Raw genomic sequence first — 25,440 nt, 5'->3', positions numbered from 1 at the left:
TTTGGGCTTCTCTGAATCGAAGGTTTATTATTAACAAAACCCTCGGTTGCTCAAACCCCACTAAATGGTTTCAAGTGAACAGTCACACCACTAGTCAGAGAAAGGCACACATATGATAAAGAAGAATGAAACAGCTCACTGACGTGTTGATACACAGCTGATAAGGAAAACAAAAAACCGACTTCAAGAAATAAAACAGTTGAGTTTCAGCCAAAGACAGAAGCAGCATCTGGTCTCTTTTCTCTCTCAGCATCCAGAGTGTGTGCAACAATGCTGAAGATATTTCCAATTCTAGCCATCCTTGCAGGTAAGAATAACAAACTTATCAAAATAGCACAGGAACAAAGGAACCTGTTGAAGTAAGAGAGCAGGCGAACCTGACTAGCAAACTAGGAGAACATTCTAGATTAATTATTTCATGGAATGAAAATAATGGCTATACTGCCAGACCATTCTATGGAAATCCACAAACTGACCCCTGCCTGGTAAGAGCTTTTTGCTCAAGAATAGAATTTTGTCTTTGGTAGATTAATGCTTTGCTCTGATGTCTGGAAGAGCTCTTGTATGGAGCATTCAGGTCTTTCAAGTGTTTCAAGGTCAGGTTTTTCCACATTTGGCTTTTGTCTCTCCTTGATAATAGGACTGGAAAATGATGCCTCAGTCCCTCAACCACCAAAAAATTGGGGGAGCGCGGACACTTAACTTTAAACATGCAAATAATCTTTGGATTTGCCTGAAATTAAATGAGGACATAATACTTTGTGGAATCCAGAAATTTTATGGTACATTAAAAACTATATATTATTCATATTTCAAGGGCATTTCATTGTGCTAAGCTTTACATTTAATATATACTGAAGCAGTCATTTTAATGCTCCAAGGAGATGAACAGCCCCTTGTATCCACTACAGAAAATGAAAGTTAGTTTCTACACCTTCTTTTCCAGATGGAATTACCTGGTTTGGGTGTCACAGAAATATTTTAAGTAGCTGTTCCTGGAGTTTCAGTGTTCTAATTCTCACACACATATAAACCCAATAGATTTTTACCTTAGATATGAAAAGTAAGTCAGAATTGGTACCAAATATACTTTTCAAAACAATGTTCTGTAATTTGAAAGGTCTGGATTTAAGACTAGCAATATGACCATATTGCTACTACTGACTGAGGGTTTCTGTTGTGGCTCAGAAAAGATCAGCAAACTTGGATTTAATTCATCAGAGTTAAAAACTGCAAAGGACTTCAGTGAAAGTGGGAAATTCCTAATTAACGGCAATGACTTTCTCTGTGGGAAGGAAACAGTCACACTATAATACTGATGAGTAAAGGCATGGATCAGCCATTCTTAACTAGTTATGGTCCTGTTCACACTAGCTGTTTTCACTGAGTTAATTCTTATTTGTGTACTTTTTTTTTTTATTCAACCCAAAAGGCGTGTATGCATGAAATGGGATTAGGGGTTGGAAGCCATAAATGCAAAGTGGAACTCCCATTAACATTCATGGTGAGGGAACAGGCTCCGTGGGGCCCGTTCACTCTGCTGTCAGTCAAAAGATCCATGTTGCAATTAGTATTGGCTTTAAACAGCCTTTTTACTTGACTGAAGATTACCTCAATTAAATGCATTTCTTCAAAATATAGTTTTATCTAAACTAGAATACTTTGTGGAGTAATTTCTGCTAAAAATAATTTCTTCGGGAAAAGCTTGTAACAGTCAGGCTCTGTGGCACTCCTTACTCTAAAACCAGAGAATGATAAAGTAAATATGTGAAGCAGATGACTGGAAAATTGATGTTTCAGTAGAATAACATTGTGTTGAAAGAAAGTATCTTTAATCCTGCAAAGAGCAGAAAATAAATACGTGTAAACTGTGGCAAGAAATTATCATCCTCTGGCCAACACTAAAGCTGAGAACAGTGAACTGAGATACCTAAAATAATTTGGCACAGCTTTTATATTGCATCTCAGTAAGAATTAAGCTGCTGTGAACTCACAAGACAAGTAGGACTCACAGCCAGTCCTGGGATCCCCTCTTTCCCCAAGGCAGAAATAAAGGCAGGTTTGACACATTTAGGTCAGTCTCCAGCCATTCCTGTGACACTATATTATATGTCTTCACATATAATATAAATCTTGTTGTAGTTTAAAGCCATTAATTTTCATCCTAGCCACCATCAATGTGGAAAGAGTATTATTCCTTTCTTCCTTGAAGTGAGCTTTTACTATTGAAGCCATCAAACAAGGTAAACAGTTCAGATAGGTTTGAATACTGTATTAATTCATGAATTTGCAATATTTACATAGTTTAAATTGACAAAATAGATAGTCTCTTTTTATAAACAATGTTTTCTCATACTGAGCTGTTAATTTCAGCAAAATATTCTTTAGTATTAGGGCAGATTTGGCTTAAACTCTCAAAAGCAGCACCCCAAATAAGATGCACCGATCCTGCATTGAGAAAAATCTTTTACGTGTTTGTCTCAATCATTAATATATGCAAGAAACCCACATGAAAATTCTTATAATATTAAATTCTTACGTTGCCTGTTTTGCACAGAAAGCTACAAAATGTTTTACATCCCATTCAGAAGAAATGCATTCTCAGTTTGAATCTTTAGACATTAGCTTTCAAACTGGACTCAGGGACCTACCAAAACCCTGAAATTCAGACTTATTTTTCTGACAGCTCTATCTTTGCTGTCACGTGTCATCATGGCTAGTAATTCACAGAGAATAGAAACAGATAGATACTGTGAGGTGGTGCTTGATTCTTTTCATTATTATGATTGTGTAGTCTAGACTGATCAGAAGTGGGGAAGGGCCCACAAGTTGTGTTTGCTCCCTCTCAGCTTTGAGCACAAAAGAAAAGGTTGATCAAATTATCAAAACCTCCCCTACAACTTCCAAGTAAAAACACTTCCAAAAAGCTTAGTTTGATTTTTCCAATGTAATAACATTGGGGAAAAAAACCAGCTTCTGGAAGTAAAACCTTAGAAACCTAAACAATAGCAAAGTAATTAGCAAAAGAAAAGCAGAGAAAAGCTGCTGGGCTCCAGCTGGAGGGATGCAACTTTGCCACCGAGTCCTGGTCAGAACACGAGGGTGTATGAAGTGAGAACACTGTGGATGATGATGCTCAACAGTGAAGGAGATCAGCTATCTAACGAAATAACTGAAAAAAAAAAAAACAAAAACAAATAAACAAACAAACAAAGCCCCAAAAAACAAAAAGCGAAAGAAAAAGGTAAGAGGGGGTAGACGGTTGTGAATGAGAGTGTAAGCACAGAAGAGTGCTGTGAGTGCAGAAGAAAGGTTCAGTTTAACCACAGACACTTAGTGAGAAGATAAGTATCAGCCAATAAGTATGTGCGTAGGAACTCTGCTTTTTAAGAATATTTAAAAATATTATTTGTTGTAAGGGCACAAGTATTCTGGGGGATTTATTTGCTTTCTAGCTTTTACCCAACCCCAGCTTGTTATCTCTGAAATTTCCATGCAAAGCCGAAGGGAAACTGTACTGAAAAAGTGAACAGCCAGATACATCCTACAGGTTTCTTCCATAACACAACAAGTAAGGCATTCCTGCATGGCTCCCAGGGCCAGCCCCAGCTGATCTCTCCTCACCACACTTGTTGCCCACAGGCCACACCAGCGGAGTCGTGGTGACCATCCCTGAGAAGACAGTGAATGTCACAACAGGTGGAAATGCAACCCTCCTCTGCACATACACCAGTTCTGAACCACTGGGAAATTTCTTTATTCAGTGGAGTTTTTACAGTGCCAAAGAGAGCCAGCTGCATACCGTAAGACATTTACTTATTGTTACTATGAAATTATGCTTGAGATATCCTTCAGTCCTCAAAGAGTCATGTTATTTTTGACAGGGTTATCTTTATTACAGACCAGGTGATGTTAGGGTTCCTATCCTGGAGATTAAAAATTGAGGCAGATGAGCAAGTTTTCTAGGCTCTAGTTCCCACTGACATGCCTGAATGCCTTCACAAACTGATGACAAAGTACAAAAGCGATTCAGATGCTCAACTTACTTCAAGTCACACAGGAAGCGTGAAGCAAAGACCAGGTGTCCAAAAATCACATGAGTGCTGCAGATCCTGGATCAGTTCCCTTTTCTCTTGTCTGGCAGATATTTCCTGCCATTGTGAAAGCTGCTTTCCTGGTGAGACGCCCTTGCCTATGACAATGTGCTGTTTCCCATTTAAGGGTCAAATGAGAGCTCCTTGACTCAGGCACTGAAGTTGCCTTTTGGCAGCTCAGTAAGAGGTGTTGTGCATGACAGTGGACTGTGAGCACAAAGCAAGTAGCAAGAGTGTTGGCAGCACTCTGCAGAAAGTTATTATGGCAGGAAACTTGCCATAGTAAACTTGCATTGGTATTCCCTGGCATTCCACGACTGTCACTGTGTCACTGTTACAGGTTGGAGCAAACGGTCCCTGCCTTTTCTGAGACCCCAAGAGGCTGTAGAACCAAACAATATCTTACTTTGGGGTGTAATGAGATTGTGTTGTAGGCTGGAGTGTCAGCACAGATGGGATTGGGAAGGACACCAATACCAGGCAGCGACCTGGTCTAACCATTGCCTGAACCTCTCATGTGGCTGTAAAGACCTTGCAGAGCAGCCTGGTCTGCCTGGAAGGAGTCAGGGATGGGATGTATATCTGCCTTTATGTACTCACACTACTGCCCAAACTTCAAGAACTATCTGTTAATCTCATGTTTTAGTGGGGAAATGAACCCATTAATTTAATTCCCAGCATAACACAAAAGGTATGAGCTGCCATCAGCTCAGTCCTGACAGGTGGTGAGCAGTCAGCAACACATTCCTTTATAAGGAAAAATCCTGATTAGAAGTGTTGCTGTTATCCTGTTGCCAACATTTTTTTTTTTCTGAAAGTTCAATGCTCCTGCCTAATGTTACAGCTGGGAGTTGATGTAAAAATATTTGACTTAGAGAAGTGTTGCAGTCCACACTGAGGATATTTTTGTCCTGTTCACAAGTTTCTTAATAATATTATAGTAGGAGGTTTGCCATTGCTGATACAGTTGGACCTTCCATCTGGTTTACCAACTACAGCAAAATTAGCCTGTAATTTCCACAATGTGCAGGTTGCAACGTATTTGGCATAGAACAGAAATAGCCAAAAAGTAAGAAATAGCAATTTAACCTAAGACAAAACTGCTCACTCACCTTCTGTATATCACAGCCACAGATAAAGCCTGTATCAGTGCTAAGTACAAACTCTGGGCCCATCCCAAATTCTGACTCTAGCCAAAAGCCAGACTGATGTAGGCATACCTTGCCTGATTGTGTAGTTGAATAGTTGTTATCATTGCTTGCTTTCCTCAAGTTAAAACTATTTTATTAAATGAATAATTATTTCTGAAAGGGTGGTAGCTTCAGGTTTCCTAAGCTGTATATAGAATAATATATTATCATTCTGATTCAGTATGTTACATTTTAAATTCTAGTTGATTGCTCAAGTAGGAAGTATAGCACTGACATAGGATCAAGCTTGTCTTCTCCAGGTTTCCTTAGTCTTTCTTTTCTACTTGCATCAAATTTTCCATATTGCAACACACTAAATGCTATATATCTTTCTGGTCACAATCAAGAGAAATTAGCAGATAGCAGTTATAAGTACTTTAGAGGGAGAATCACACCGTTTTAAGAGATTCAGGAGGGGAAAACCATTTGTAAACTAATGACAAGAAAAATGCCCCCTGAAAATTATAATCATAAAACACAGTGGGTGGTTCAGAATACGCTCAAAAAGAACCAACTGATGCAAGACTACCAGATGTCAAGGAAACCTTATGGATCAATCCCTCCAGTGCTCCCTCCCAGCTTCTGCAGCTGTTATTACAGGCAATGGGAAAGTTGTGCCTATAATGTCCATGAGAAACATTACTGGGGAAAATTGCAGGTGGATTCCCCCATCTGAAGCTAATTTAATGGCAAATTCATTTTCACACATTTGTAATGGCTGTGTTTGTGATGGATGATTTGCATTTTTATTACATAAAGTCAGTTCAGTCTGGGAAGACCATGCATATCCCATTCTCCTTGAACACCAAGGCACAATCTCCTCTCACTGCAGCTCCAGTTCTCCTGGACTGGCATGCTCGGTGAGGCTCAGAGGGTTCCCTTTGCTCCCTGGAACCTGCTGTGTCCCTGGAGGGCGCAGGACATTGCTCTTTTTAAGGGCATTGCTCTTTTTAAAATGTTTTCAGCAACCCATTCAGTCTTGTATTACTTGACCCTGTATCCTTTTAGCACTACCTGGCAATTCCTTACCATTTTGAACCTATTCACAATAAAATTAATGGTGCTAATGCAAACATTGGGAAGAAAGGCTTGTGATTGCTTGTGGAAAATATGGTTTAAGAAATCACACAACACAGGTGAACATAAAGCTGGATTTTCACTCTCCCTCTGAATGAGGCTGGTATTTCTATTTCAGGCTGATGATTCTTCTAACTTTCAGAAAGGACTGGGAGACTGAAAGCCTGCATGTTTTTCTCCCACAAGTTTAAAAAAAATAATAATTTCTAAAAATCTGGCTTTGCCCTGGTGGTTTGGCACACAGATGAATTAAGTTTCACAATTCAAAAATTTATTTAATATGCTAGTAAAATGACAAACCCAACTATATTGGAAAGACTAGCACCATATCTTACTCAATGCCAGAACAATAGCTTGAATTTTAACTGGAATAAAATTATTTCATTTTATGAGATATTTAGACTCTTCTAACAGATCCATAATAAAATATCAAACACTTCCTTCAAAATAGCATATATTTGCTCTGAAAAATTTGTTGAAAATTCTGGCTCTACTCAAAATTGCCATTTTTTCTGCAACTAATTGGATAACATTTTCAAATTCCATTTTTCAATATTGGAAAATTCTGCCAAATATTTTGAAGACATGAGACTTACAATTTTTGTAAAAAGTTACAGAGAATGCATCTTCTCCCACCTACTAAATTTTAAAACATTCCTGATATCTTACTAAATGCTAGAGGCCTTGATGACCATGTTATTCACATGGGCACTATCCTCAAAATAATTAGATTAAGCAGAAGATATATTCTCTGTAGCAAACATGTGTTGGAAAAATATTGATTGTAAAAAATACTATTTATTTAAACAGTTGAGAACATGGCCCTTTCTCTCTACAGTGGCAACAAATAAAGAGCAAGCTGTAAACACTATGTACATTTATAAACGTTAAATATAATTAAGGCAAATTTATACCATTAAGAAGCTTTTGGCTTTAAGCATTAATGAATGGGAGGGTTAAATTACTAGATTTTAGGACATAACATAAAAAGCAAAGGTCAGAGGCCTTTTATTTTACTCTGCCACTTACAGTACAGATTTTGCAGTGTTTTGAGATCCAATAAGCTCAGGTACAGTCCTGGCTGGAGTGAAATCAGTAAGGCCAGGATCAGGACTAGTGGCAGTGTTAATTTAACGTCCCTAAGTACTCAGCAACAGATTTTATCTTGCCAACAGATTTTACACAGGGGAGGCTTTTCACTACTTTGCAGCCCTGCTACTGATGCAGATCTGCCTCCCAGCACAGCCTTGGTTTTATCTTTTGCTGCTTGTTCTGGTGTTTTTATGCCCTGTTTTGCCTTGCCCAACCTCCCCCTCAGGCTGCCACTGGTGCTGACAGCTGTGACCATAGCTACACCATGGGCAAGGAGGAGATAACATAGCCAGGCTGCTCACAGGCAGCAAAATGAAATAGGAGGAAGTAAACAGAGCCAGGTGTTCACAGCACTGTTTTGAAAACCGCACAGCTTTAGTGGGTGAATATAAACTTTTTAACTAACTGAGCCTAACTCTACTCTTTTTCTGAGAAGTGTCTCTAGTAGAAATAATTTCCTTCGTTTGAACTTAATAATGTAAGTATAAAATCATGGAAAATAGAATGCCATATATATTTTTAACTTTTTGTCATTTACCCCTTAGCAACATGTCCTTTAATGCTGAATTTAAGTTTAAATAATAACTCCTAGTCAAGGATCTTGAGAACTTTCCAACACTGAGTGATCTCTATTTTACATCCAGACAAACTGTGGCTAACACTCTTCTGCTCACCCAGAGTACATCCCAGCCTGGCTTGGTTCATAAGGTAAAGTCTCAGCTCCTGCTAAGACCTACATCTGTGCTTCATTTCATGCTCTGAGTCACTCGGCTGGCCCCAGTGTAAAGCACCTAAGTAAATGTTTGAAAGCTGAAGCCTCTGTTGATTCTTCACAGGCAAGGCTGCAGCCTTGTAAAACTAAATGCAACTCCTGACCCTAACTTGGGCCACACCTTGAGCCTTCAGCCACACACTGGGCCACTCACTCCTAAAGTCAGTGAAATGATCAGGGAACTACCTGGCTAACCAAGATGTGCCCAGGGCAAGATTCTTGATTGAAATTTTAAATTCAGTATATGAGTAAAGGTCATGGATGCCTGTTACTTTTAGGCAAAGCAGAATTATTGGTAGACCTCTTATGAAAACCTTCTCTTAAAAAGAGTGAACTTGTGGCATGTTGGTCAGCAACAAGGGACAAAGAGGGAAAGCCCAAAGGAGGAAAGAGGCAAGAAGAGTGACCTGAGCACAGATGTGTCAGCTCCTTCCACCCTGACACCCCAAATTCAGATTATCAGTAATCTCAATACCAGCACAACTCTGCTGTACAAAGCAAGGCACAGCTGTGGGCACTGGGGTACCCAGGGTGAGAGCCAGGGGCCAGCCAACCCTGTATGTGGGGGGTTTCCATAAAAGCTTATGGAAGAACAAATTCCCCTCCATGTAGTCTGAGCAGTTCAGGGGACACCTTCACACACTTTCAGCTGCAAGACATCTGAGATCCTACGTTGCAGAGGCTGTCAGTGCTGCAGGGGACACCAGCTTGGGAGCAGAGCAGTCCATTCCAGCCCATGAGAAATGTGAGCCTGTGAGAAACACCTCCTGAAGCAGTACAGGAAAACTTCCCTCATCCATAAGCATTTCTTTTTGCCTAGAGGTGATTTTTTAAAACCGAGTTTTATCTAACAGTTAGATGACTAAGCAGGCACTGTGAGGAACAGCTTCATGGAAAGAAGAGGCAACAACTCCAATGCAGAGGAATGGAGATGCTGTTGTCATGTCATTGCAGTTGGAGTGACACTGGGTATCAGTGGAACTACGTTGGACAGCCTGTGGTTATCACAAAAGGAAGTGCAGACAAGTAGAAAATAATCAGGTTGTAACTGGGGTGTTTGGAGCAAACATTAGAATTTTATCTTAGTTTGCCTAATTTTAGGTAGAATTTAGGAATAAGCTTCTATTGCATCTTGCATTTGACAAGGCCTGAGATACTTTCTGCACAAAGCACTGAACATGAGGCACCTGAGTGATCAGCTCAGATGGTAGCTGTGTGAAGAAATAGCTCTTTGATTTTGGGGGAACATTTAAAGTCTCATTTAACTCTCAGATCAGCACATTTTTACTCAAATGCAGCATTCCCCGTGTCACGGTATTCTGAGTATGGATGAAAAGTCAGTCAGTTTTTGTCAAAAGACGGTGTATGTGACAGATGCACGGGGAAGATGTAGCTGGAGATACAAGGTAAGAAAACAATCCCCATAATCTTAAGGGGGAAAACAGAGCTAAACAGCTTCTGCTAGCTTCTGCTAGATTTGTGCTACTGTGAAACCTGTATTCAAATTCTATATTGAAATCTCAAAAACAGCGCATGACTGAAATAAGTTGAATCTAATGCATGATTCAGAATTTTAAATTCACCCTATTTTTATTGTATTTTTCTCTGTCAAAATTATTTTGGATGTAGCTGTTGTGTTGGGCTTCCCCCCCACCCCCCACCACCTATTCTAGGTGGCTGAACTGTCACCTTCAGGAATATTCTACCCCATCTGAAGGGTGTGTGCAGTCACCAGAAACCTCTGGGCTGAATGTGAGCAAGACTAGATAGCCCAAACTTGGGGCTATGTATTTATATAGAAAAAAATCATCTCCTTTCTAAAATATAAAAACATTTTGAGATGTGATGGATACCGAGGACACTGAGCTGAACCAGCTTCCTCTCAGCTGTCAGCTCAGCATTCCAGACATAATCTATTCTAAATTCTCTGACTGCAGCAGGATTCCTATCTCACCATGAAGTACAGGGTGTACTGCCCAATGTAAACTGAGGTTTAGTAATAACTGCTGAAGATAGTTTCACCAAATGCACTAAGAAAAAACATTTTTTCTTGATGCACTGTCGGAATTATTCACTAATAGTTCAGCCACAAGAATGATACTATAAGAACATGAAAGAGCTGCTCCTTCAATATATTTGCATCAGTTAAATTTGCTGAATGATTAATCCTCTAAAGATTTCTGACTCCCTCCTTTTCTTCTTCCTCAATGCACTATTGTGACAAGACATTTCTTGTCATTGTTAATATCCTCAATTCCCCATGCAAAAAACCCAGTAAGGGATATCCCTATAATATCCCTATTACCTTCAGGCAGATCAGAGTTTTGACAAAAATGTGTGAAAAGAAACTGTGGATGAAATAAGGGATTTGGGCCCAAACTCAGTCATGTGACACGTGTCAAAGAAACCAACATATGTGTAAGTATTTGTATTCTTAGCTAGCTGAGTTCAGAATCTGAGCTTTGGGCCTTCATTAACACTCTGAGTGTGCAGCATTTGCTCTCTGTCTTGATGGTAAGATGCTTAAGGAAGTGATGAACATTTTCTCCCCTTGTTGTTGTTTTATAAATTCTGTCTGTCCTCAAAAAGAGATCATGATCTCAAACCAGTAATGTTATAAATGTACTCCATTTTCTAATAGCTTGAGAAAATGTCAAACAGAAAATGACAAACCAACCCAATGACAGGGCCCTCTGGATGCTGTAGCTTTCCAGCACTCCAGGCAGACTGAGTCACATGCTGAAGCCATCAGAAAAATGTCATCTAACGGAATGCTATAGAGCTTTACATGTGCTGGCGGGGGAAAGGGAGAAGAGGCTGGGGGAGGAAAGACAGGTACTGGAAAAGAGGTCATGTCCTGAAACTGCCCCCCAGTCAGGAAGTCAGGATTCTGTAGAGATTAAGCAGGATAGTTTGTAACGCACCTTCAAGTACACCTCATTTTATAACTTTGATATCCGTAAGTACTAGGCATGTACAGCCTTGTGATGCAGTAACTCCAGGAGATGGGGATGGGAGGAGTATTGACCTGAAATTACGAATGAGTCCATCCAAAGCCATCTGAAGACACATTTTTACGCAACTTCTAGTATATATTTGTCCTGTCAAAAGTGGAAGAGAAGCAGAGGGAGACATGTTTCTTCTAATTTCTTGCCTTCTTCTTCACCCATCCCCTTCACAGCCTAAGGAAGATCTTTCTACAGAAGCTGTACAACAAAAATCTGTAGGTGGGCTCCTCACACTCTGCCAAACATCTGGCAGCCTTTGAAAGTCCTCAACTCAGCATCAGCTCTGCTGACTGCTTCTTCTGCAGGCAAATACTTTCCACACCATCACTTTAGAAGAAACTGCCTGTGGACATGCAGGGTAACCTCAGCAATGCCTCAGAAGGCCTGAAATGTTGGCTGGCTGCTGGCTGCCTAGAGACAGCAGCTCTGGGCAACTTTGCCATTTAGCAGAAACTATGAAATTATTTGCAACAACAGTTTTGGGAGGGATAATGTCTGCTCCTTCTTCTGTCGTGTGTTTGATTAATAACCCAGGCAGCTATTTTCATGAAATGTGAAAAGGCATTATTGTATAATAACTTGCCTGAACAAACTAGCTGGTAAGGAGTACCAACAACCCTTAATGCACACTCAATATTGTTTCTGTTCTGGTAAATCACTGACTTCATTAGAGCTGCTCATGATTTGCTTGAGGACATGAAAAGCTTATTGTTTGAAGGACAGCACAGTAGATTTCTTTGGGTTTTTTTTTTTTTTTTTTCTTTCAAGATGGTGTACTTAAAGTAAATTTATCACACCAGATTAAACAGGCTTCCAGAAAAAGTCTACCATTGATTAAATATACAGTTTTCCCATGCACACATTTTAGGTAATATGGAAAGAAAAGTCAATGACGTGTGTCTGTAGGAGGAAACATTAGCTGGCAGTTGCCCAAAACCAAAAAGTTTTCCGTATCTTCAGCAGAAAATAAGTTTTTTTACTTTTGAGTCGAAAAAGAAACACTCTTACAAAGGTTTTTGTTGGGGAAGGTAGAACAGAATCCAGGAGTCTCCCGCAGGTTTTCAGTTCAGTTTTCCAAAAGCCACAAAACAGCTTTTCAATGACAGCATAAAACCACTTTGTACCAGGGTGTAAAATACCCATTTTGAGTGTATGGTTTAAAATGGACTATGAATTCACAGCCAATTAACTGAAACATATTCCTTTTAAATGAAAGTTCCTGTGTACACAATGCAATCACACCTCTGGGACAAGATGTACACTCAGCAATTAATCAGAACTTATTCAGCCTTTTTGGTGTTTACCACCTTCCTTCAGGCAATGAACTCCAGAGCCAGGGACATAAGCACTGAACAGGAGAGAACAGAGAACAGGCAGGAGCCTGCAGAGGAACTGAACATATTGCCTGAGAATGTATCACTGCCTTTATGTTCATGGCTGACAAAAATGACTCAGTTAGACTCTGAATGCATGAAGAGAATAAATAGTCTCGGCTCTGCTGACACCTGCTTCAGATTTGCCAGCATACACAAAATATTTTCTCTACATTCATTGACTCAGAAAGAGAGAACATATGGGATTAATTTTTCAGTGCATTTTTTGAGGACTTAAGCATGCAACTCACCCCGACTCCAGGCCAAATATACTGAGGAGCACTTGCTCCTCTACAGTGTTTACTGGCATGCCCTGACTGCATTTATGACTTGCAGAGCCAGTCTTACTCCCAGGAAGATGTACTGTATCTAAATGAGCATTCAGTGGGCCCCTTTTGCTTCTCTTTACTCTCACATACTCCCAGATTACTCTGAGGTAGATTAAGTAGAATTTAGCTCTTGTTTCCAACAATCAAGCCTTTAATAGGGTATGATGGGCCTGCCACTCCTCAGGCTGCAGCAAGACACACATTATTTCATTTAAATCATTGTAGAGCTTAATTTCACATTAGTGTAAAGAGCTGATGGAGCCCCTTTCACTGCCCTACTCCAACAGTGCAGTTGATAGAGAGGAGACAGAAATCCAGCCCATCACTATTGAGAGCCATTCAGGGATATCAGCCTCAGAAGAGACTGAACTCAGTTCTTGTAACTTCAGACTCTTGCAAGAAACAGTGATAAATAATACTCTGCTATTGCTCACACTCAGATAAATATAATCTGAGACTAATGTGGCCAGTGTGTTTTTGTAATTCCCAACTTTTTGATGAGTGATTTGTTTAAACCAAACTCCCTATTTTGAACATTCTCCTTCCTCAGGGAAGGAAGATGTGTCCATCTAAACTCTGGTTTGGCAATAGAGTTCCATTTCCAGATATTTGCAAAGCATAAAATCAATTTTAAAACTGATAATATTGCATGCACACAATGGAAACTGGAAGGAATATCCAGCTTCAGCAGACTTTCCAACTAGGTCTGTCATCAAGCTAACCCTGGACCTGTATGCTTCCCCACTGTACAATCAGTGTTCTACACCTTGGGAATGCTTTGGTATTCAGAGCCCTGCATCAATTGTACCTGGTGTTTGTAATCCTGGGGCAGGAAAAGATAAAGTCTGGCTAAGGAGTATGCAAAATTGCTCTTGAGATAGGGCCAAGCTGCAGTCTTGGAGCCGCTGGTGCTGCACAAGCTCGATTCTGACCTTCATTTCAAAGCCATATCTTTGCATAAACCAGCTATGCTCTGACAGTTCCGGAGTGTACCTTGCCTTAAGTTAATAAAGGATTTTAGATAACATTTCTTAAAGACTTCAGTCAACACCATATCAGGGAGGATAAATAGAATTAAGAATTAATATTCTTAATTCAAAATGCAATCAGTTGATCTGCAAAGTAAAGCAAATTATACTTTTCACCTGGGGATCTGCAGTATCCCTAAAAGCCAGGGAACTTTGACCAAAAGGAGATTTTGAAACTAGTCAAGTGAGAATGGCATGTGAAGAGGAGCCTGTGAAATTTTTTCCTACAAGCATTTTCCCAATATTTCCATTAAAAAAACCTTGCTGTTACTTCAACTTCAGTAAATACATTTACACTGATGATTCTGGAATGCTGCCAGTAGGAACAATGTCAGATCTATTTAGGTCGCGATCTGTAATTTTATATGGACACCTCTCACCAGTTCACAGAAATGACTGAGTGTGCTGGAACTGTTCACTTTGCCTAGTGTGTGCATGTAGAGACTGGGGGAACATATTGCCTATCCCAGATACTGTCACTTTCATACAACACTATCATTAACACTTCAGAAAAACAATTAAAGAATCATAGTTCTCCACATCTTTGTTCTTTGAGGGCAGAATTAGATTGGAAAGAGGGCAGGTACTCCTTAAAAACTATTATATTTACCCCAGAGAAGATGAGATAACACAGTTCCTAAACAGGCTCAGGGCCCAAGGCTCAGACTGCCATCCAGGCTCCACAGTGAACACAATTCTACCTCTACTTTCCATCAGCAAACAACAAGTTCAGGCTTATGAGGCCAATTCTACTCCACAATGTTGCTAAGAGCAATTGATGCTACTGAAGTCAGTGAAATCAGTCAATGTTAAATCAACAATTTTAATTTGGGAGGAAATGTTGCACTCCCTAGAAACATTTATCCTTACTATGTCTATCATTTGGCAAAACATTTTTTTACTAATTAGTAAAAATGGAACTTCTTGATCCCAACTAGGACCCCCAACCCTCGCCACCCCCCCTAAGCACTGAGGCCAGCAGGTATTCTTTACTTTCTCCCTGGTATAAATTAAAAAAACCAAGATAGTCCATGACACTGCCTCCAACGCTGATGACACAAACTAGAACAGCATGGCTGCTTTAATTGCATGTATGATGACTCTGCTCTGTTCTTGTACTGCATCCTTACGACTTTCAAATTTACTGCAAACAGATCAGGTGCCTTGTTTGCTTAGACCTTTGTCTTGTGAATTCATTTCAGTCCTCTGTTTGACAGATTCTGTATTTGGAAAGCTCTGCAGCCACCAATTTTTCCAATGACAGGTCCATCCTTATCATAATTTTCTAGTGAGCTACTTATTAATGCTCTCACCAATTATCTGTGCTTCACTTAATACCATTATTCACTGTGCATGACTCAGCAATTTTCACAAAATTTTCAAATGACAGTCAACGGTCTCACCTTTGTTTTTGCAAGTGCATCAATCTGTGCTTGGAGTATCCACAAAGATTTAGCTACTGTCAATTACTCAGTTAAAAATGCCATTTCTGAAAAGCTTGTCTTTTAAGAACCTTTAGAATTATGTATTCAAAGGTACTATGTTTTAATTTCTGCTTTCTTGGGGGATGATGCAAGAAAAAGGGTAACATTGCTTGGCTTTAATCAGAAATCAAATATATTCTGAGTACTAAACAAAGCAGCAAGAAGATTTTTTCTTATTAAACTAACAATTGTTTCTTTACCACAGATCTATTATTATTCAGGAGGCCATTCTTACTTCTATGGAGCATTTAAGAACAGGATAATAGCTTCAACAAGTCCAGGGAATGCATCAATAACAATCTCCAACATGCAGCCCTCAGACACTGGTTCCTACACCTGTGAAGTTTTCAGCCCTCAGGGTGATTCTGGACAGAGTCAAAAATCTGTGATTGTCAATGTGCTGGGTATGTGCCTTCCCCCTCTACTGCTGTATTGTCTTTTTCTTCCTGTATTATGAAACACTGAATTCACAGCTCAAAATACATAGGGCCAGAGGGAATAACAGGCTGTGGTAAACAAAGTCCATGATGCAGAGGGAAGCTCCCTGAGTCACTGCTTCGGAGGCAAGTAGAGCCTGGGTGTTCTCTATCTTCCAGTCACAGCTGACCTGGTTCCACAGCTGCCTTTGCCTTAACTGCAGTCAAATCTCATTCTCCCACTACTGGCCTTCAGAATCACTTTGTGCTCTCAAAAGTTCCCTTATGTAAGCAGTTAAGAGGGTGGCTAGAACTACCCAACCTCCATTTTTCATACTGGAAAACAAAGTCATACTAGTTTTGGTTAAAATAAAACACCATTTTAACTGGGAGTGACACTTCTCACTGAAACCATTACATGCATCCCCAGCACAGTCCAACTTTGCTAATTTTGCCTAATGTTGATCATAGTAACTTGCATAAATCTAGGGAGAGGCAGCAGCACAGCCCAAGAATTCTGACTCACATTAATTCCCAAAACCTCTAGAAACTTAGTACGTGTTGGATGAAAGTAGTACAAAGTCTGTTTTGCATGGAAGAAAGCAACAGTTCAACCATAAATAGGCAGAACAGAAAGAATGAAAACAGTGGGATATTTTATTTACTAATAAGATAGAAGATTGTATTAACCCTGGCTAATAATTCTTTTATCTTGAGAATTCATACCTGATCAGAGTGACAAATCACAGACATATGGGAACGTGATTCCAACATCACTTGCCTATCTTCCAGGGAAAAGAAAAAGATATATGTAAACTCATTTCCTGTAAAACCAAAGTACTACTGATAATTCTCATGTAAAATTCCCAAAATAAATAGTAAATCTTGGAGCAGTTGAGTAAAAGATTGCACTTTTCATACAAAAAACAAGAAACAGGTCATGTTCCTTGCCGGTAGTTTCCCTTTTGTGTGCTCTAAAGAACCACAAAAGCATATCTGGAGGTAAGAAATGAAAAACAATGGGTATAAGAGAAGACAGAATCTTGCCTTCTGTGCAAAGTGAGGACATATAAAAACAGATACATTTTTTAACAGAACTATAAATTACTTATTTCCTTCACAACTGTTAATATACTGAAAGAATCGGGCCTTGATCCTCTCAGTGGAAAAACTCCTGGCATATCTCTAAAGAAAATTATGTTGCTATGTGGCAGAATGGTGTATGGTGAATAGTGAGTGGCCCATTACAATGAAAATAATTGATAGTTGTAGTCTCAACACCTCCTTAATAACAGTTAATATGCAAATTGAAGATAATAAAACTGTATCCTAGGTCATGTATGCATATTTCATATTACTCAATTTTTTAATGGGGGGGGCTTTGGTCATTTTCATAAATGATATTCTGCTCTTGGATGGAAACCTGTAGATGGGGTTCAGGCCTTTGCTCAAAGAAGCGAACTTGAGGTGAATGTTTGCAGCCCTGAGTATACACTTGCAAAGTTTCCATTCTTATTTTTCAGTCAAACCATCAAAACCTTTCTGCAAAGTAGAAGGAACACCTGAAAAAGGCCATCTAATCTACCTCCTATGCAACAGTGAAGAGGGATTGCCTCGTCCCACCTACCACTGGTACAAAGTCGATGAGAACACCCTCAAGCCTGTCACAGAGCAATTTAGTATGTAACTGCAGGATTAACATGTCATGTTCAGGATCTGAAATTCCAACATTTCAAATGCTGTGTATCCCATAGGCTAATTAAAATTTATTCTCCTCTTCCAATAGTCAATGTCACAGAATAATATTTTTACTTATTCAAATTGACCGACAGCTGTCAAAACCAAAGGATGTTTTTTCTATTTAATAAAAAAAAAAAAAAAAAAATTGAAGCCCTGTCCATGCCTTTAAATTGTTAAAAAGATAGAAATATTTATGTCTTTACATCTCTCTTCCCTTGAAATTTTGAGTGAATTTAAGTTGAATCAATTTGTCATTCAAGTACTAGCACATCCTTCCCTCCCAATAATTTTCTGGACCTGTCACATTTTCATTTGTGGATTTACACAGACAACCACACTATCAATGTGGGTAAAACATCAGCCAGATTGGTTGGCAGAGTAGGGGCTTCTAATAAACCCCCAAAGGATCCACTGGAGCAATTTTCAAGGAAGGTAAATGTTTTATATTTAAAGAATATTAAAAACACACACGAATAAAACAATAATCGGTGAACCCTTTTTCTAATATCTGAATAGCTGTGTGTTACTCTCTACAGAGAACTGTTTGCGTCTACAGAATATAAACAGTAACGTTTACCTGCACCCTGCTTGTTACAGATCCAAACTCTGGCATCCTTTACATTGGCAACCTCACCACTTTTGAAACTGGCTACTATCGGTGCATAGCCAGCAACCTCCTGGGGAACAGCACCTGTGAGCTTGACCTAACAGCAAAACGTAAGTGGAAGGCATGAAAGTAATCACATCTTTGATGGAGGTCATACACAGCTGGCAGGAACACGTTTAACAACTTTGAAGCTTAGATTTATTTTTTTTTTCAAGTAAGAACAGAACAGATTTGGAGAGCTCTGAAGTTTTCATCCAGGACTGCCCAGACTTAACAATGACCTAGAAAACTGATTTAACATCTCCACCTTAATGTCCTGCAAGGAGCAGAAGCTGGACCTTGTTTTGACTGCAGAGCTTTTACTGAGAACAGACAGACAAGGAATTTTGAACAATTTTTTTCCAGACAACAGTCCCACTGAGGTCTCCCCACTCCAGAAATTACAACCATCAGTGAAATGTAGTACAAGGACTGGGGTGCTGTAGATGTAACCACTAGCTGAAAGACACAAATAAAGACGACCTGGATTTCAGTATGTGTTTGCAACGACTGAAAAGCAAAAGCTTTTACCTGTTGTCAGTATTACAGCCCAATGATTCCCTTAGCCAGGCATAAACAGAGAATTTGTTGGGATAGAGAGCTACTCAATGAGAAAGGAGGGAGCAAAGACTTCCCAAGCACAGAGCTCTCACTTTCCTAGAGAATCTTGGCCACCCTCCTGGAAAGAGTTGTTTGCATCCAATCCCTTCTTTCTGCTAAAGGTTCCTGCACTAAATTTCCATGGGATTTTGCTATACTACTACTACTTTTTAAAAACTCAAGTAATTTTTTTTTTCTTTACAGATTCAGATGGTGGTGTTGTTGCTGGAGCACTGATTGGAGCAATTCTGGCAGCTGCTATAATCTGCATTATCATCTGGGTCTTAACCAAGAAGGCAAAAAATAGGAAGTCACCAAATAATGAGATGCAGTAAGAATTTCTGTTTGCTTAATTTTAAGACAATTATTTCTGTAAAGCACTGCTGCTAATCCAGAAGTAAAGTAAAACGCATAATACAAGTTTAGAGAAAACTTCCAGAGTGACCATCTGCTTTTGGGAGACTTTTTACCTGTTGCTCTTTCAACAGAAGGTGCCATTGCCCTCTTCCCTATTTTAACAGACAGCTACCACTTAGCAGATCTAAAACAGTGAAATAAGTAATTTTAAACAACACAAACTAAAGTGGCAAGTTATAAAAACAGCTCTTTAGATTTAAAGTTAATGGGGTCTTCTAAAAGCCCGTGGAAGATGTAAAAAAAAGAAAGAGCAGCTAGGGGTCACCTCAGGAAATTTACTGGGACTTAAACACAGAGGGCTCAGGTGAGTGCTATCGGAAATTACAGGACACACACTTGAGATACTTCTAGGCATCTCAGATTGCAGGAAACACAAGGTTTAAACAACAGATTGGAGCAAAGAATGTCCATTTTAATCCTGTCCTGGAGATGTTTTCTCCTTTGTGCTTTGGTTGCTCATTTTTCCCTTAAATTGCCAAATCTTCAGAATAGGGGTAATCTCACGCATTATATATTAACTGTATTCAGGCCATTTATGTTAACTGCTAAATAACTACATGCAGCCAAGGCCAGAAAAAAAAAAATTCCCTGAAGCACAAGTTTAAGACTTCCTAATGTGGAATTCTGCTAACCTAGACCAGTGATCAGTCACTCAAGCACCTGATTTCTGCTTTCAAGTGATGTAGCATCAAGTAACATCTAGTTTTGTACTTGGATCCTAATGAATCTTACTGCATTGAATTAATCCACTAGCATCTGGTATTTTTTACCATGAAAGGGCTTTATGTGAAAGTTCTTCAATATTGAGAGTTGGTTTATTATCGTTTTGATAAGATAAATTGAATTAATACCTGTTACTAAAAGTATTTTTCTGATTTCCATATTTTCTAAAATACTTAATATATTTTATATTACTATTCCAGATTTCAGTTTTTTTCATAATTATTTTCTGACTGAACTCTATTTTTCATGCACTTCAATGGGACACCAGATCTGCATGGAATTTCCCAGAAAGCTCACACCAAACAGTGAGTTTTGCTATCACTCAGACACTGCCAGCGCTCACTTTCCCTTTCCACTTTCCTGGCATAACATTTAAACATAATAAAATCCATTTTATTCTAATGGGATCACTTAAACCAGCAATGCAGATGTCTTTCTAGCTAATATGCTGTCACTCTCTTAGCACAAAGGTGTTGTAACCTTTTCACACAATCTCAAAACAGTCATAATAGCACTGGGGTTACTGTTCAAATAGCAAATACAAAGATTTATTATTTTTAAAGACTCTAATGTACACGGGATTTCAACGTGTGAGATCACAATCCTAATCCTGTCTTTCTGCAGAGAAATGGTTCAGAAACAATCCAATGCAGACTATGTTCAGGTACCCAATGAAGAAAACATTCCTACAACGACAGTTACATCAAACAATGCAACAAATGAATATCCAAGCATTGATGAAACAGCAGCTCCAGCAACATCTGGAAATGACGAGAAGCAAGAAGCAGAAAAAGAAGGACGAGCCTAGAGTTTGTAATAGAGTTTTCTTTGTCACCTTTGGACCCCTTTATACAAAAATTGTTGTTATTGAATTAACATAGAAGCATGACTAAAACTTGTATTCAAGATATTTGTATTGTGAGCCACTGGGTGGATCAAAAGGGGTCTTTTAAACAAGCATTTTGTGAATAGCAAAGATTCGGCCTTTAAAGTGAACCAAATTTCTTTTATTATCTAGTTATACTGTACAAAAATTTAAGTATAAAAAGAGTAACATCTGAATTTATCCAACCTATTTTGCAAAACTGATTAGAAAATGGGCTGAAGCATTCGTCAAAGTAAGAGCTTTCCAGTCAACTACCAATATGCTGTGTGTCCACAAAGTTCAAAACCACAACAGCCATCTCCAGAAACAGTGTTGTTGGCTCAACCTGTGTTGTGTGCACCGAGAACACTAATCATGGCCAGCACATTGCAGTGTTTCAAGAAACTGATTTTGCATGTCAAAAGTAAAAAGAACTCACATTAATGTCATCAAAATGCTGAAACAGAAGTAAAAACTTGAGTAAAAATCTTGTGTGTCTGAATTCCACTTAAGCTTAAAAAAAACAAACATGGAAATTTTTACTCCATTGCTTCCTGACATGGAAAACATTCTATTAACAGTGACCCTCTTGGCTTAAAGTTCCCAAGGGGACCAGCACTCCAGAGTTGTCTGTTTTAGCAATTCTGGTTTTCAGTTTAATGGAACTGGCATTTGGGTACCCAATTCAGACACAAATTCCTGTTCCACACAACAGAAGCTGAAGATCTAAATCTTTTGCAAGGCTTGTTCCAATAGGCATGCACAGCATTACATTCCTCATGACACACAGATACGGCTGCTTTCAAAACTTAGTACTGATGCTGCCTTCTATATAGCACATGAGTTTTGATTGCTTTCTCTGTCTGAAATTCTTTAAATCTCTTTCCAGGCTAGTCCTACCCACTAAGCAACAAACTCACACTACTTTTCTTCTGGCCTCTTATACCAGTATAACAATCTATTTTCTATAAGTAAAAGCATCAAGAGGGAAGGTAAGTGGTGTGTGGTTAGCCAGAACAGCCGTTCGGAAGATCTCGCGCTGTTACGAGGAGTTAGGGTCCCTCCTTCTCCATGACGTTCCAAGTTGCCAACCCCTAAGATAGTGACGTGGGCACACCGTGGATATATAAGCGGGTGCTCACGGGAAATAAACGCACTTCACCGTTCATCATATTGGTGTGACGCGTGTGTGTCCGACGGTAGTAAGAGTCCGTCGTGGTCTCACTCTGAGCCAGGTCGCACTTGCCTTTTACCGCATAGGCAACATAGTGGCGCCGAAACCCGGTCTGCTCCCCGGCACACGGGTCTGAGCGGCGGGCGACGGGTATCACGCTGGGACGAGGAGACGACCGGAGCAGCGGGTCTGACTTCGGTGGGGAGGACGCTCCCGTACCACCGGGATGGAGAGTCTCGGGAAGGTAATTTCAGAAGTTTATGTGCAGTGGGGAATTCCCTGTAAAGTATGTGACTTTACTACTGCTATTAGGCGGTTGTTAATGTTAAAAGTTATTGATCGCCCTGTCGACATTCTGCATTCAGAGTGTTGGGACAGGTGCACGGCTGCTCTCGCCGAGGACGTTATTGCGTCCGGCTCGAGCAAGTGCCTCAAAAGCTGGGGCAAAGTTAAAACTGCTCTGCAGAAAGCTCTAGAAGAGCAGGAAACTTGGAAAGCAGCCCAGCAATGCTTAAGAGCCGTTCCGAAGCTGGGTGTGGGAGCCGCGACTCAAACGGCTGCGGCTGACAGTCTTGCAATCGCGGATTCGCGGTCGGACACTAACAACCTTTCGCCGTCGCGATCCCTCTCTCCAACCTCGACCCCCGCACCGAGTACTAACCCAGACCCACTTCCCCAGCGCGATAGATCCCCATTCCCCGATGATGGCGCTAATGAAATAAAAATAAGACCACCACCCTATGCCCCACAAAATGGCGCCGAAGGGGAGCGGGAGGGGCGGGAACAACGGCCGATTCCCGCCACAGACATGCGCAGCCCAGACCATGGGGAGGGGGGTGTGGCTTCTAACTGGGAGGGGGGACCAGAGCCCAATCAGATAGCGGGCCCTGGAAACTTTCCTTTTAAGGCTAAGAAACCCCTAGAAAAGGGGCGGAGCATGGCGGGTACGGTCACCACCCACCAAAAATCCAGGGGGCGGAGTCCAAGAAAAAGGCACAGTCTGCCGGAAGCCCCCGACCATTCCACTTCCTCTCCATCGGACAGTGAGGTCGAGGCAGGCCTGAGGCCTAGCCGGGACAGGTGGCACAGGCAGTCTATATACAAACAACAATGCTCTTCCTGTGCTAAGCCCAGCTCCGATTCGGATTCTGATTCGGGCTCCGACTCGGATGCAACAGGCCACATCTGGGCATGTCACACTACCGGACTTACCCCTTGTGTATCTATAAGACATTTTGATGAATTTAATGACCTGTGTGTTCAAGTCATTGTCATCCCCAGGATCTTGTACCACACAGATGATGAAGTAATGCTGCATTTTGAGACAGAGCCACTCCGAGTGAAACGAGAACTAGCCACCGCAGTCAGCCTAGCTGTACTGCTGACCCTCGGAGGAACAGGAGCAGCCACAGGCATTACATCTTTGGCCACGCAGAAACAAGGCCTACAACAGCTGCAAAGAGCCATAGACGAGGACCTCCTGGAGATCCACAAAACCATCTTAAAGCTGGAGGAATCTCTGTTCTCCTTGTCGGAGATGGTCCTCCAAAACAGGCGAGGCCTGGAACTCTTGTTAATGCAGCAAGGAGGACTATGTGCTGCTCTGAATGAAGAATGCTGCACATATGTAAACCACTCAGGACTAATACGCAGATCCATGGCAGAACTTAAAAACAGACTGGAGCGTCGTAGTTACGAGCTCCAACAACAAAACTGGTTCAGTTCCCTTTTTACCCAGCACCCATGGATTGCCCCTATAATTTCTACTTTGTTAGGACCTGTTGTTGTTATAATGTTTGCACTCGTGTTCGGACCTTGTTTACTTAATAGAATTACACAGTTTGTTAAAGCTCGTTTAGGTACCGTTGATATTATGCTCTTACAGCAAAGACAGTTAACCTAGACAGTTGTTAAGTCAGTTCGTTTACTAACAAGTTCATTTGCACGTTACTAACCAGTTGTTTACCCAGTTTCAAATGTTACGTTCAAAATTTAATTGTTCATGGAGAGGGGGGAGATGTGGTTAGCCAGAACAGCCGTTCGGAAGATCTCGCGCTGTTACGAGGAGTTAGGGTCCCTCCTTCTCCATGACGTTCCAAGTTGCCAACCCCTAAGATAGTGACGTGGGCACACCGTGGATATATAAGCGGGTGCTCACGGGAAATAAACGCACTTCACCGTTCATCATATTGGTGTGACGCGTGTGTGTCCGACGGTAGTAAGAGTCCGTCGTGGTCTCACTCTGAGCCAGGTCGCACTTGCCTTTTACCGCATAGGCAACAGTGGTGCAAAGCACACTGACAGCCAGCAACCGAATAACGAGCGCCCTCTTGGAAGAAGAAAAGGGAATTGAACCATACACACCTGGGTCACAAGACAACCCTTCTCCCTGGGCCTCATTTCTAAGGTTAAACAAACTTAGTTTTCCAAAAAGGTGAAGATAATACTTTCAAAAAAGCTCAAGGACCAAGGAGCTTAGACAAATACAGACCCACAGCCTCGTTGACACAGGCAGACACTGGTTTCAGTATCATGCACTTCAGGAAAACATATCTGGCTCAGAGATCTGGAGTTTTTTGGCACTTAAATTCTCATAGGATCTAATATTCGTAAATGCTTTAATGACTGTTCCTAGACTATAAACATTAGCTATATGCAACATATATCTTTAAGATTTTCAGGCTAAAATTTTCAGGTGCAGTTCCTACAACTCTAAGTATGTTTACAAAAATACTGAGTCAAAAAAAAAAAAAAAAATAAAAGGAAAAAGGAAAAAATATAAATATGTGGCAATATTTAAGGATGTAAGGCACGAGATCCTAGTTAAGATTTATTTTGGATCTTCAAGCGTAACTGTATTCATTGCCCTTTCCTCAGTTTTCTGACTTACAAAGATTTTTCTTTTATAGACGTGTTCTATCAAAGTGTTTCACTTCATTCCAGAGTAAAACAGCATTAATGGTATTCTTCTAGCACTATTTTAATCAAAACCTATTTGTGCCAGACTGTGAGGGTCACACCCCTGCTAATACCAATACTGCCGTGTTGTAGCAGTGGATTCTCAGACTCCTCTCTCCCCAAAATGTCTCCTTAATCAGGCAGCTCTTACTGACTCTTGTGACAACTGTGCCAGGCCAAATTCCTAACTCACATCATGCCATCCAAGTTAAGCAGCTTACTGAAAATATCTGATATTGACAGATTTGTGTAAACCTGCAGGATAATGACATTAAATACACTCAGAAACAGCAACGGAACAGTCAGTACTACTTGCTGTTCTTTGGGTGCTATTTCTAACTGAAGGTGTTTCCTGATTATATAATTCAAATCAATTATTGGTCCAAAGACTTGACTGACAGCAGCAATAATTTATCTGACATTCCTAAGCATTCTTTTACTCTTGCCCTTCACA

At 40.3% G+C, this 25,440-nt stretch overlaps 1 protein-coding gene across 1 annotated transcript; it reads left to right on the top strand.

Annotated features, from left to right (window-relative positions):
* Positions 1–264: 264 nt before the first annotated feature.
* Positions 265–20,797, top strand: VSIG1 (V-set and immunoglobulin domain containing 1). The gene is made up of 8 exons (XM_056491641.1): positions 265–307; positions 3,643–3,803; positions 9,524–9,631; positions 15,653–15,851; positions 17,387–17,542; positions 18,201–18,320; positions 19,054–19,180; positions 20,614–20,797. Exons 1-8 carry the CDS (start codon positions 271–273, stop codon positions 20,795–20,797), a joined length of 1,092 nt encoding a protein of 363 aa, XP_056347616.1. The 5' UTR covers positions 265–270.
* The last annotated feature ends 4,643 nt before the right edge of the window (positions 20,798–25,440 follow it).

Source organism: Oenanthe melanoleuca, chromosome 4A (genome assembly GCF_029582105.1).
Source record: "Oenanthe melanoleuca isolate GR-GAL-2019-014 chromosome 4A, OMel1.0, whole genome shotgun sequence".
Taxonomy (NCBI): domain Eukaryota; kingdom Metazoa; phylum Chordata; class Aves; order Passeriformes; family Muscicapidae; genus Oenanthe; species Oenanthe melanoleuca.
Note: the sequence above shows the minus strand (reverse complement) of the source record. Positions and strands in the feature narration are given on the sequence as shown.